The sequence below is a fragment of the Lathyrus oleraceus genome, chromosome 5 (assembly GCF_024323335.1).
Source record: "Lathyrus oleraceus cultivar Zhongwan6 chromosome 5, CAAS_Psat_ZW6_1.0, whole genome shotgun sequence".
In the NCBI taxonomy this organism is placed as follows: Eukaryota; Viridiplantae; Streptophyta; class Magnoliopsida; order Fabales; family Fabaceae; genus Lathyrus; species Lathyrus oleraceus.
In genome coordinates this window covers 363,095,858-363,110,570 of record NC_066583.1, presented here as the reverse complement: position 1 = coordinate 363,110,570, position 14,713 = coordinate 363,095,858, and the positions used below count along the sequence as shown (strand labels likewise).

Here is a 14,713-nt window from a genome sequence, read left to right as displayed (position 1 = left end):
TTTAAAATAACCATATTTTTAAAATTAAGTTTTTAAATAATCATTTAAAAAAATAATAATCACTTTTCAAACAGATGAACTTGCGCATCCACTTAGATTACAAAGGATTCCAAAATATTGAACGGAGGCGTCATGGTTACTGACGCATGCATGTGTAGTTTAGCAAATGCGCCATGCATATGACGCATGCATGTGCTTGTGTGTGTGGCGTCTAACCCTCTGGCGCATGCATTTCATGGTTCATCTATAAATACATTGTGCATCTCACATATTTTTACACACAAGTTCTTACCCTCCAACCCCATCTTCTTTCATTCTACTTCAATCTCCTTCAATATTTTTCTTAAACCATGTATGAATACATTCGCAAGAGAAATGTCGATTTAATTTTTTCAGTCGTTGCACTTTCAATAAAGATTCGACTTTGGAATATAGATTCGTTTGAACGTCTTAATCGGACGTTGAACCGTTGGCTAGATGGAGAAATTGCAGATGGTGAAAGGCAGGGGCGGCTTTGTGGGGGTGCGAGGAGTGCTACCACACAGGGCCTCCGACTTTTTAGACCCCGAATTTGATAGATAGGGTCAATATGAATATAAGACTAACGAATATATATCTCTAATTCCATTTTAATATATGATTGTAGTGTAGCCTAGCGGTTGTCATACTATTTTGGTAGTAATACAACCTGGGTTTGATTCCTTGTTTTTACATTTTATGTATATTTTTACTTTTATAAAAAAATGCCACCATATTGTTTTTAAATTTAATTTAATGTTGCAATTAATTTAATAAATATTTTCTTTTATTAATATATTGAAGTATATCCTATCCAGCAGCTTATAATCTAAATAAATTATATTTAAATTTATTTAAAATTTAATATCGCAATTAACCTAATTAGTTTTTTTCTTTTATTAATATATTTTATAGATCTATGAAAAAATTTAAGATGTAATTTTGAAAATATTTATATTTTTGTATCATTGTGAATCGCTACATTAATAAATTTGAAATAGTAGTTGTGAGACTTTGAAAATTTATAATTTTACATCGTTGATTGTTTATTAAATAAAACACTTCATTATTAATATTGTGGAAATTATTCAAATTTTTTTTTCTTTTATTAAATGGTATGAACTTTTTTTTATAAATCGAAGATGGTAAGAGAAGAAAGACATGAATAATTAAACTTCGATAAATCAAATTTCTACATAGTATTTTTTATCATCTTTGTCTCTATATATTTAATTTTATTTACAATTAAATAAAATATGTTTTTTTAATTTGTTATGTTTTCATCTATTAAATATCTAATTTTAAAATAGAACAGAGCCTCCAAATTGATTGGGACGACCCTGGTGAAAGGATTAGAAGGACTCAATGGCTTGTGTCCACGTTCAACCAAAATGGAGAAGTGCGTGAATGAGTGGATATTAAGACTGACAGAGACGTTCACAGGATGATGCATAATATGTTCAAAATTGTTTTGATGGTTGTAATCGCTTAGTTATAGTAATGGTATTTTAATTGTTTTAGTAATGGTATTCTAACGTCGGATTCTGAAGCATAGTCAACATCAATCATCCAAATCGTACACACATGATGCCAAATTTAATTACTCGTTTATTCTTTGATTCATTCTGTCTTTATATCGTATTTATACAGAAAATAAACAGCTATCAGATGCATGGTTTCGTAAGTGGCTTTGATACCACTGAATGAGAAGAGCGATCCAAAATGCAACGGAATTTAAAATTTCTCCTTTAGTGATCCTTACGAATGAGCATGATCAGTGATAGAATCGTTACCTCGTGTGGCGATTGAAACCTTTGGTGCAGATCTACGAAGCGATCACGAACGTTGAATGGTGACAACGCCTCTACTCAATCCACATGAATGGATTCTTTCAATCTCAGTGCTAGCTGCTACGAATGAAGGCTTTGAGTGTGTGTGTGTGTGTGTGTGTGTGTGAGAGAGAGAGAGAGAGAGAGAGACGAAATTACAACTGCGCAAATGCTTCTGCACAAGGGTTCCATTTATAGAACCACTTGTATGGGTTGCAAGCTAAAAATCCCACTTAAGTGTATGTGGCTCATATCTTATGATATGCCAAAATCACTTAAGCGTGTGGTACCTTACCATATTTTGTATTCTACTTAAGTACACCATACCTTATGATGTTCTACAATTCATTTAAGTGCACCGTACCTTACGGTGTTCCTTAGTTAATATATATCTCATCAATCCATCCTTTTGTGTGTGACCCTGTAGGTTTTCGCGACATTAGCAATTATATTAAATCACGTATTTAACATAATAAACAGTGAGCAGTATCTAGCAACACATCACTGCTATCCGAGACACGAAAATATCATGTGATCTGACAAATCCTTTTGTGATAATACGTATGTGTACAATTACCCTTTTGCCCCTATGTCTATATTGAACACAAGGCATAGACCGTGTCATCTTGTCCAGTTTAATATTGGGCCCGTAGACATTTATCCTGTTACGCAAGATGGGCAAATTCCATCTAGGTCACTCATGTCCCTTAGCATGCTTCGTGGAGTACCCATAAACTGTCTTTATGGTCATCCAGTTACGAACAATGTTTGATCAGTAATAAAGCACTCGACTCTACATCTAGGGTCCATAATGGTTTCAGGTCGAATGGTGGTATACACCCCTATCACCATGAGAATAACTTATGACACTTTGCATAACATTTTATATAGTATTCTCATAGCGGGTCAATCCAGTATAAATATTACTCTTAATATTCATACCTATGTTTAAGACTTGATAACTCCTTATCCATGATCCATGAGATGTGATCATCAGTCTGTATGCATAATAGTATTAATGTTTTAATGTTATCCCACTTTATAATAAAGCTCGACTATGGATACTTTAAGAATAATGTCCTTATGTTTAATGGGGTCTCATGATTAAGTCACACTTGATACATTAAATGGACTAGCTATTCTAGGGACTTTATTAAACAAACATAATAAAGAAAAAGCCTTTTATTATTAATAAATCATTCAATACAAGTACCAAAAGTATTGACCTCTAGGGCTTACAGATGATCGTGTTAGAATTCGACAATGAGTATCATAATTCCTAGTACCGATCGAGAGTAGGATATGATTAGGTTTTGTAAGTCCCCAAGGTGGGCATTTATAGAACTCCAGGGGTAGGTCCCACCGTAAAACCCTCCATAATGGATAAGGTTTAGTAATTCACTCTACTTGATGAGACTAGCCTTGCCTTAACATATCTAATTGACCAGGTAGCTAGAAGCTAATCTTCATGTGTTGTGTAATCAATAAGACAGACACTCTCTTATACGCTTTCCCATTACGAGTAGGGTAATAGGTGATTGCGTGATCACACATTGTGAGAACTTAAGAGTTCTAACCTCTTAGTTTGCTCTCATGATATGCGAGTATAATATTAGGTTAATGAGTAATAATAGGCACCTTTGATCGAGTAGACCCATAAGATATGGGAACTCCACTGAGATAAGTTGTATCTCACTACATATTCAATATTTCAAGTGGATCGGGTAAGGATAAAGGTAAAGGAAAGGCATGAAGACTTTGAAGACCTTGTTGTTTTGACTTTTGTTTTCCTCTACATCTCTTTATCTTTTGTAGAATTGTATCAGACATCCTTTATATGTACACACTGTATTTTGTATCTTGGTAAATGTTATCCATATATTTAGATGTCATTCATATAATGTATGTACTCAAGACCAGTTTAACGGTTCACTATAATACCATTCTAGACGTGTATTATGTTGGGTTGTTACAATTTTGAAAGAAAAGAAATGAGACAATGACGAAGGTAAATAATACATTAATTATATATTAACTAGTTTTTTTTATGTGATTGTATTCTTGAATAAAATATTTATGATAAAATACATTACAACATTATATTTTAATTGAGCATACTATGATAAATCTATAGTATTTATAATCAATGTATTATATTTCAAATATTTATAATGACAAATCTATAGGATTGGAGGGGATACTATGATAGAATGCATTACCTATAAATAACCAAGGAATGCCCTTGCTACCTAATTATTATTAATGTATGGATGATCAAGGATGAATTAAAAGTTGAAAACTTGCTTCTATAAAATTTATGTCAGCTTATTCAAATTAAGAGGCGAGGGAGTTCACGTCGTGGATTAATGCGTCCTTCGAAAATAAGCATATGATAATTTGACCAAGTTATATGGTTGTTGTGTGGAAAGAAATAACATGATTTTATTCTACAATTACTTTGAAAATATATTCAAACATTTCATAGTTGTCTTAACATTCAAAGAAGTGGATCTTATATAGAAGAATAGTTAACAATTATCAAATTCTATGAGTATTGAGACAAAAAAAATGAAAGTCATTCCATAATCATAGGCATAACACGTTACTAAATGATTTGTATTAGGATCTTGAAACTTTAATAGTTTGTAGTATTAAACAAAATACTATGCTTAACATTTTTCTTAATTATATACTATATGAATTGTTATGCCTACAAGTATGTCGATGTCAACTCAATAATAATTGTTTCCATGATATATTAAATCAACTATTTATTTATTGTTGTTGAATATTTCAGTTAATCTATTTTTTAATTTTCAATTTCTATAATAAAATTATCAAATTAAACAATATTTCTCAGATTTCAACTAGTTTTATAGAGAAAAAAAAGCCAAGTGTCACTCTTCCATGCAATCATTCATTTTCACATATGTCATAATTGTGTCTCTTTAAATAAAAAAGAAGTTGAAGCATGTGTCTTACTTATGCCATGATGGATCAAGAGCAATTGAGTTTTTCAAGGAACCATATTTACCACACACCCAACGCAAGCAACCACACTCTCTCCATTCTTCCAAATCTACCCCTAATTATATATAAAAACACTTTAACTTAAGTGCAATAAAGTAATTTCATCATTTTCACATCTAAACTATGAAATACTCTCTGTCTATAAAAGCTCTCAAAACCTCTCATTGTAACAAACACTCATTTCTCACATCACAGTTTCTCCCTAACAAGTTCAATTCAGTTGTTTCTTTCATATAAATATGGTAAGAAACAACCCCAACGTTGTAGTTGTAACCATTCTATTTCTATTATTATCATTACCATTAGTCTCATGTGAAGAATGTTCATCGAAATATGAAGGTGGTTGTCACGATAAAAATGAAGCACTAAAGTTAAAGGTAATTGCAATATTTTGCATATTATTGTCAAGCATGATTGGTGTTTGCATTCCGATTTTCACAACTTCGGTTCCGGCTTTAAAACCCGACGGAGACTTGTTCGTCGTTATAAAAGCTTTTGCATGCGGTGTTATACTTGCTACCGGTTATATGCACGTGATGCCAGATTCATTTGCGGATTTAACTTCTCCTTGTTTGCCTCAACACCCTTGGCATAAATTCCCATTCACCACTTTCATTGCTATGATCTCCGCCATTTTTACTCTCATGGTTGATTCATTTTCTTTAAGTTATTTTAAAAAGAAACTTCCTATGTCTTCTTCTGTGAATAATTTGGAAACGACAAAGGAATTGGAACTTGGTCATGTTCATGGTCATGGTCTTGCGATTGCAAATGGACATGAGAAGAATGTGAATGCCGAACAATTGCTTCGATACCGTGTTGTGGCTCAGGTTAATTAATTTCTTTGTTATTAAATCTTATATTTATGTTGAGTTTCTTGTTTCTTGTTTCATGTTTTGTTGATATGATGTGTGTGGAATTGGGTTCAGGTTTTGGAGTTAGGAATTGTGGTGCACTCGGTAGTGATTGGTTTGTCAATGGGTGCTTCGGAGAATCCTTGCACAATAAAGCCTCTCATTGCTGCACTTTGCTTCCATCAACTCTTTGAGGGAATGGGTTTGGGTGGTTGCATATTACAGGTATTATTATTATTATTATTATTATCACTATTACTATTATTATACGACTCTAATGTGTTATGTATATTTTTTACAGGCTGATTATGGAGTGAAGATGAAAGTGATAATGGTATTTTTTTTCTCAGTGACGACGCCATTTGGGATAGCATTAGGGATTGGATTATCGGAAGTGTATAGTGACACTAGTCCAACTGCACTAATTGTAGAAGGGGTTCTAAATGCTATTTCTGCAGGGCTTCTCAATTACATGGCACTTGTTGATTTATTGGCTAATGAATTTATGGGTACAAAGTTGCAAAGTAGAATCAAGCTTCAATTATTGTGTTATATAGCTGTTTTTCTAGGTGCAGGAGGCATGTCGGTTATGGCAATTTGGGCTTAAAATATAGTTAACTTAGTTTAGTTCTTACTCATATAACTTTTATGTTAGTTAGTTGTAACCATTTTTTTAAGAAAAGTGTGGTTTCCTATTATTCTAGTTTAGTCTAGGAATCACGTTTTTGTGACTTCATTATTTGATGGAATATAGTTACTTTGTTTATAGTTCATTCTGATTTTGCTCATTGGTGTTGTTTTTATTTTTTTTACATGTTTTGTTATTCTTTATTTGCTTCCTAGCATTCTATAATCCATAAAAGAATGCGTATATCCTCATTCTTTCATGAGCAAGAGTTTATAAGCAATTGAGATTCATTAAAGGTCACCAAAGTAGATGTTTCCTGACTCATACATTAAAAAAATAAAGCATATTTGTCACAAATAAATAAATATAACACTGTAAAATTTTGATTTTTTTTTAAAATAACCATATTTTTAAAATTAAGTTTTTAAATAATCATTTAAAAAAATAATAATCACTTTTCAAACAGATGAACTTGCGCATCCACTTAGATTACAAAGGATTCCAAAATATTGAACGGAGGCGTCATGGTTACTGACACATGCATGTGTAGTTTAGCAAATGCGCCATGCATATGACGCATGCATGTGCTTGTGTGTGTGGCGTCTAACCCTCTGGCGCATGCATTTCATGGTTCATCTATAAATACATTGTGCATCTCACATATTTTTACACACAAGTTCTTACCCTCCAACCCCATCTTCTTTCATTCTACTTCAATCTCCTTCAATATTTTTCTTAAACCATGTATGAATACATTCGCAAGAGAAATGTCGATTTAATTTTTTCAGTCGTTGCACTTTCAATAAAGATTCGACTTTGGAATATAGATTCGTTTGAACGTCTTAATCGGACGTTGAACCGTTGGCTAGATGGAGAAATTGCAGATGGTGAAAGGCAGGGGCGGCTTTGTGGGGGTGCGAGGAGTGCTACCACACAGGGCCTCCGACTTTTTAGACCCCGAATTTGATAGATAGGGTCAATATAAATATAAGACTAACGAATATATATCTCTAATTCCATTTTAATATATGATTGTAGTGTAGCCTAGCGGTTGTCATACTATTTTGGTAGTAATACAACCTGGGTTTGATTCCTTGTTTTTACATTTTATGTATATTTTTACTTTTATAAAAAAATGCCACCACATTGTTTTTAAATTTAATTTAATGTTGCAATTAATTTAATAAATATTTTCTTTTATTAATATATTGAAGTATATCCTATCCAGCAGCCTATAATCTAAATAAATTATATTTAAATTTATTTAAAATTTAATATCGCAATTAACCTAATTAGTTTTTTTCTTTTATTAGTATATTTTATAGATCTATGAAAAAATTTAAGATGTAATTTTGAAAATATTTATATTTTTGTATCATTGTGAATCGCTACATTAATAAATTTGAAATAGTAGTTGTGAGACTTTGAAAATTTATAATTTTACATCGTTGATTGTTTATTAAATAAAACACTTCATTATTAATATTGTGGAAATTGTTCAAATTTTTTTTTCTTTTATTAAATGGTATGAACTTTTTTTTATAAATCGAAGATGGTAAGAGAAGAAAGACATGAATAACTAAACTTCGATAAATCAAATTTCTACATAGTATTTTTTATCATCTTTGTCTCTATATATTTAATTTTATTTACAATTAAATAAAATATGTTTTTTTAATTTGTTATGTTTTCATCTATTAAATATCTAATTTTAAAATAGAACAGAGCCTCCAAATTGATTGGGACGACCCTGGTGAAAGGATTAGAAGGACTCAATGGCTTGTGTCCACGTTCAACCAAAATGGAGAAGTGCGTGAATGAGTGGATATTAAGACTGACAGAGACGTTCACAAGATGATGCATAATATGTTCAAAATTGTTTTGATGGTTGTAATCGCTTAGTTATAGTAATGGTATTTTAATTGTTTTAGTAATGGTATTCTAACGTCGGATTCTGAAGCATAGTCAACATCAATCATCCAAATCGTACACACATGATGCCAAATTTAATTACTCGTTTATTCTTTGATTCATTCTGTCTTTATATCGTATTTATACAGAAAATAAACAGCTATCAGATGCATGGTTTCGTAAGTGGCTTTGATACCACTGAATGAGAAGAGCGATCCAAAATGCAACGGAATTTAAAATTTCTCCTTTAGTGATCCTTACGAATGAGCATGATCAGTGATAGAATCGTTACCTCGTGTGGCGATTGAAACCTTTGGTGCAGATCTACGAAGCGATCACGAACGTTGAATGGTGACAACGCCTCTACTCAATCCACACGAATGGATTCTTTCAATCTCAGTGCTAGCTGCTACGAATGAAGGCTTTGAGTGTGTGTGTGTGTGTGTGTGTGTGAGAGAGAGAGAGAGAGAGAGAGACGAAATTACAACTGCGCAAATGCTTCTGCACAAGGGTTCCATTTATAGAACCACTTGTATGGGTTGCAAGCTAAAAATCCCACTTAAGTGTATGTGGCTCATATCTTATGATATGCCAAAATCACTTAAGCGTGTGGTACCTTACCATATTTTGTATTCTACTTAAGTACACCATACCTTATGATGTTCTACAATTCATTTAAGTGCACCGTACCTTACGGTGTTCCTTAGTTAATATATATCTCATCAATCCATCCTTTTGTGTGTGACCCTGTAGGTTTTCGCGACATTAGCAATTATATTAAATCACGTATTTAACATAATAAACAGTGAGCAGTATCTAGCAACACATCACTGCTATCCGAGACACGAAAATATCATGTGATCTGACAAATCCTTTTGTGATAATACGTATGTGTACAATTACCCTTTTGCCCCTATGTCTATATTGAACACAAGGCATAGACCGTGTCATCTTGTCCAGTTTAATATTGGGCCCGTAGACATTTATCCTGTTACGCAAGATGGGCAAATTCCATCTAGGTCACTCATGTCCCTTAGCATGCTTCGTGGAGTACCCATAAACTGTCTTTATGGTCATCCAGTTACGAACAATGTTTGATCAGTAATAAAGCACTCGACTCTACATCTAGGGTCCATAATGGTTTCAGGTCGAATGGTGGTATACACCCCTATCACCATGAGAATAACTTATGACACTTTGCATAACATTTTATATAGTATTCTCATAGCGGGTCAATCCAGTATAAATATTACTCTTAATATTCATACCTATGTTTAAGACTTGATAACTCCTTATCCATGATCCATGAGATGTGATCATCAGTCTGTATGCATAATAGTATTAATGTTTTAATGTTATCCCACTTTATAATAAAGCTCGACTATGGATACTTTAAGAATAATGTCCTTATGTTTAATGGGGTCTCATGATTAAGTCACACTTGATACATTAAATGGACTAGCTATTCTAGGGACTTTATTAAACAAACATAATAAAGAAAAAGCCTTTTATTATTAATAAATCATTCAATACAAGTACCAAAAGTATTGACCTCTAGGGCTTACAGATGATCGTGTTAGAATTCGACAATGAGTATCATAATTCCTAGTACCGATCGAGAGTAGGATATGATTAGGTTTTGTAAGTCCCCAAGGTGGGCATTTATAGAACTCCAGGGGTAGGTCCCACCGTAAAACCCTCCATAATGGATAAGGTTTAGTAATTCACTCTACTTGATGAGACTAGCCTTGCCTTAACATATCTAATTGACCAGGTAGCTAGAAGCTAATCTTCATGTGTTGTGTAATCAATAAGACAGACACTCTCTTATACGCTTTCCCATTACGAGTAGGGTAATAGGTGATTGCGTGATCACACATTGTGAGAACTTAAGAGTTCTAACCTCTTAGTTTGCTCTCATGATATGCGAGTATAATATTAGGTTAATGAGTAATAATAGGCACCTTTGATCGAGTAGACCCATAAGATATGGGAACTCCACTGAGATAAGTTGTATCTCACTACATATTCAATATTTCAAGTGGATCGGGTAAGGATAAAGGTAAAGGAAAGGCATGAAGACTTTGAAGACCTTGTTGTTTTGACTTTTGTTTTCCTCTACATCTCTTTATCTTTTGTAGAATTGTATCAGACATCCTTTATATGTACACACTGTATTTTGTATCTTGGTAAATGTTATCCATATATTTAGATGTCATTCATATAATGTATGTACTCAAGACCAGTTTAACGGTTCACTATAATACCATTCTAGACGTGTATTATGTTGGGTTGTTACAATTTTGAAAGAAAAGAAATGAGACAATGACGAAGGTAAATAATACATTAATTATATATTAACTAGTTTTTTTTATGTGATTGTATTCTTGAATAAAATATTTATGATAAAATACATTACAACATTATATTTTAATTGAGCATACTATGATAAATCTATAGTATTTATAATCAATGTATTATATTTCAAATATTTATAATGACAAATCTATAGGATTGGAGGGGATACTATGATAGAATGCATTACCTATAAATAACCAAGGAATGCCCTTGCTACCTAATTATTATTAATGTATGGATGATCAAGGATGAATTAAAAGTTGAAAACTTGCTTCTATAAAATTTATGTCAGCTTATTCAAATTAAGAGGCGAGGGAGTTCACGTCGTGGATTAATGCGTCCTTCGAAAATAAGCATATGATAATTTGACCAAGTTATATGGTTGTTGTGTGGAAAGAAATAACATGATTTTATTCTACAATTACTTTGAAAATATATTCAAACATTTCATAGTTGTCTTAACATTCAAAGAAGTGGATCTTATATAGAAGAATAGTTAACAATTATCAAATTCTATGAGTATTGAGACAAAAAAAATGAAAGTCATTCCATAATCATAGGCATAACACGTTACTAAATGATTTGTATTAGGATCTTGAAACTTTAATAGTTTGTAGTATTAAACAAAATACTATGCTTAACATTTTTCTTAATTATATACTATATGAATTGTTATGCCTACAAGTATGTCGATGTCAACTCAATAATAATTGTTTCCATGATATATTAAATCAACTATTTATTTATTGTTGTTGAATATTTCAGTTAATCTATTTTTTAATTTTCAATTTCTATAATAAAATTATCAAATTAAACAATATTTCTCAGATTTCAACTAGTTTTATAGAGAAAAAAAAGCCAAGTGTCACTCTTCCATGCAATCATTCATTTTCACATATGTCATAATTGTGTCTCTTTAAATAAAAAAGAAGTTGAAGCATGTGTCTTACTTATGCCATGATGGATCAAGAGCAATTGAGTTTTTCAAGGAACCATATTTACCACACACCCAACGCAAGCAACCACACTCTCTCCATTCTTCCAAATCTACCCCTAATTATATATAAAAACACTTTAACTTAAGTGCAATAAAGTAATTTCATCATTTTCACATCTAAACTATGAAATACTCTCTGTCTATAAAAGCTCTCAAAACCTCTCATTGTAACAAACACTCATTTCTCACATCACAGTTTCTCCCTAACAAGTTCAGTTCAGTTGTTTCTTTCATATAAATATGGTAAGAAACAACCCCAACGTTGTAGTTGTAACCATTCTATTTCTATTATTATCATTACCATTAGTCTCGTGTGAAGAATGTTCATCGAAATATGAAGGTGGTTGTCACGATAAAAATGAAGCACTAAAGTTAAAGGTAATTGCAATATTTTGCATATTATTGTCAAGCATGATTGGTGTTTGCATTCCGATTTTCACAACTTCGGTTCCGGCTTTAAAACCCGACGGAGACTTGTTCGTCGTTATAAAAGCTTTTGCATGCGGTGTTATACTTGCTACCGGTTATATGCACGTGATGCCAGATTCATTTGCGGATTTAACTTCTCCTTGTTTGCCTCAACACCCTTGGCATAAATTCCCATTCACCACTTTCATTGCTATGATCTCCGCCATTTTTACTCTCATGGTTGATTCATTTTCTTTAAGTTATTTTAAAAAGAAACTTCCTATGTCTTCTTCTGTGAATAATTTGGAAACGACAAAGGAATTGGAACTTGGTCATGTTCATGGTCATGGTCTTGCGATTGCAAATGGACATGAGAAGAATGTGAATGCCGAACAATTGCTTCGATACCGTGTTGTGGCTCAGGTTAATTAATTTCTTTGTTATTAAATCTTATATTTATGTTGAGTTTCTTGTTTCTTGTTTCATGTTTTGTTGATATGATGTGTGTGGAATTGGGTTCAGGTTTTGGAGTTAGGAATTGTGGTGCACTCAGTAGTGATTGGTTTGTCAATGGGTGCTTCGGAGAATCCTTGCACAATAAAGCCTCTCATTGCTGCACTTTGCTTCCATCAACTCTTTGAGGGAATGGGTTTGGGTGGTTGCATATTACAGGTATTATTATTATTATTATTATTATTATCACTATTACTATTATTATACGACTCTAATGTGTTATGTATATTTTTTACAGGCTGATTATGGAGTGAAGATGAAAGTGATAATGGTATTTTTTTTCTCAGTGACGACGCCATTTGGGATAGCATTAGGGATTGGATTATCGGAAGTGTATAGTGACACTAGTCCAACTGCACTAATTGTAGAAGGGGTTCTAAATGCTATTTCTGCAGGGCTTCTCAATTACATGGCACTTGTTGATTTATTGGCTAATGAATTTATGGGTACAAAGTTGCAAAGTAGAATCAAGCTTCAATTATTGTGTTATATAGCTGTTTTTCTAGGTGCAGGAGGCATGTCGGTTATGGCAATTTGGGCTTAAAATATAGTTAACTTAGTTTAGTTCTTACTCATATAACTTTTATGTTAGTTAGTTGTAACCATTTTTTTAAGAAAAGTGTGGTTTCCTATTATTCTAGTTTAGTCTAGGAATCACGTTTTTGTGACTTCATTATTTGATGGAATATAGTTACTTTGTTTATAGTTCATTCTGATTTTGCTCATTGGTGTTGTTTTTATTTTTTTTACATGTTTTGTTATTCTTTATTTGCTTCCTAGCATTCTATAATCCATAAAAGAATGCGTATATCCTCATTCTTTCATGAGCAAGAGTTTATAAGCAATTGAGATTCATTAAAGGTCACCAAAGTAGATGTTTCCTGACTCATACATTAAAAAAATAAAGCATATTTGTCACAAATAAATAAATATAACACTGTAAAATTTTGATTTTTTTTTAAAATAACCATATTTTTAAAATTAAGTTTTTAAATAATCATTTAAAAAAAAATAATCACTTTTCAAACAGATGAACTTGCGCATCCACTTAGATTACAAAGGATTCCAAAATATTGAACGGAGGCGTCATGGTTACTGACACATGCATGTGTAGTTTAGCAAATGCGCCATGCATATGACGCATGCATGTGCTTGTGTGTGTGGCGTCTAACCCTCTGGCGCATGCATTTCATGGTTCATCTATAAATACATTGTGCATCTCACATATTTTTACACACAAGTTCTTACCCTCCAACCCCATCTTCTTTCATTCTACTTCAATCTCCTTCAATATTTTTCTTAAACCATGTATGAATACATTCGCAAGAGAAATGTCGATTTAATTTTTTCAGTCGTTGCACTTTCAATAAAGATTCGACTTTGGAATATAGATTCGTTTGAACGTCTTAATCGGACGTTGAACCGTTGGCTAGATGGAGAAATTGCAGATGGTGAAAGGCAGGGGCGGCTTTGTGGGGGTGCGAGGAGTGCTACCACACAGGGCCTCCGACTTTTTAGACCCCGAATTTGATAGATAGGGTCAATATAAATATAAGACTAACGAATATATATCTCTAATTCCATTTTAATATATGATTGTAGTGTAGCCTAGCGGTTGTCATACTATTTTGGTAGTAATACAACCTGGGTTTGATTCCTTGTTTTTACATTTTATGTATATTTTTACTTTTATAAAAAAATGCCACCACATTGTTTTTAAATTTAATTTAATGTTGCAATTAATTTAATAAATATTTTCTTTTATTAATATATTGAAGTATATCCTATCCAGCAGCCTATAATCTAAATAAATTATATTTAAATTTATTTAAAATTTAATATCGCAATTAACCTAATTAGTTTTTTTCTTTTATTAGTATATTTTATAGATCTATGAAAAAATTTAAGATGTAATTTTGAAAATATTTATATTTTTGTATCATTGTGAATCGCTACATTAATAAATTTGAAATAGTAGTTGTGAGACTTTGAAAATTTATAATTTTACATCGTTGATTGTTTATTAAATAAAACACTTCATTATTAATATTGTGGAAATTGTTCAAATTTTTTTTTCTTTTATTAAATGGTATGAACTTTTTTTTATAAATCGAAGATGGTAAGAGAAGAAAGACATGAATAACTAAACTTCGATAAATCAAATTTC

The 14,713-nt window shown here is 32.0% G+C and overlaps 2 protein-coding genes across 2 annotated transcripts; both read left to right on the top strand.

The window, feature by feature from the left end:
• The first annotated feature begins 5,073 nt into the window (after nt 1–5,073).
• Nucleotides 5,074–6,338, top strand: LOC127084718 (fe(2+) transport protein 1). Its single transcript, XM_051025226.1, has 3 exons — nt 5,074–5,707; nt 5,807–5,956; nt 6,033–6,338. Exons 1-3 carry the CDS (start codon nt 5,117–5,119, stop codon nt 6,336–6,338), a joined length of 1,047 nt encoding a protein of 348 aa, XP_050881183.1. The 5' UTR covers nt 5,074–5,116.
• A 5,477-nt stretch (nt 6,339–11,815) lies between these two features.
• On the top strand, nt 11,816–13,123 carry LOC127084716 (fe(2+) transport protein 1). Its single transcript, XM_051025224.1, has 3 exons — nt 11,816–12,456; nt 12,556–12,705; nt 12,785–13,123. The coding sequence occupies exons 1-3, from the start codon at nt 11,866–11,868 to the stop codon at nt 13,088–13,090; spliced, it is 1,047 nt and encodes a 348-aa protein (XP_050881181.1). The 5' UTR covers nt 11,816–11,865; the 3' UTR covers nt 13,091–13,123.
• The last annotated feature ends 1,590 nt before the right edge of the window (nt 13,124–14,713 follow it).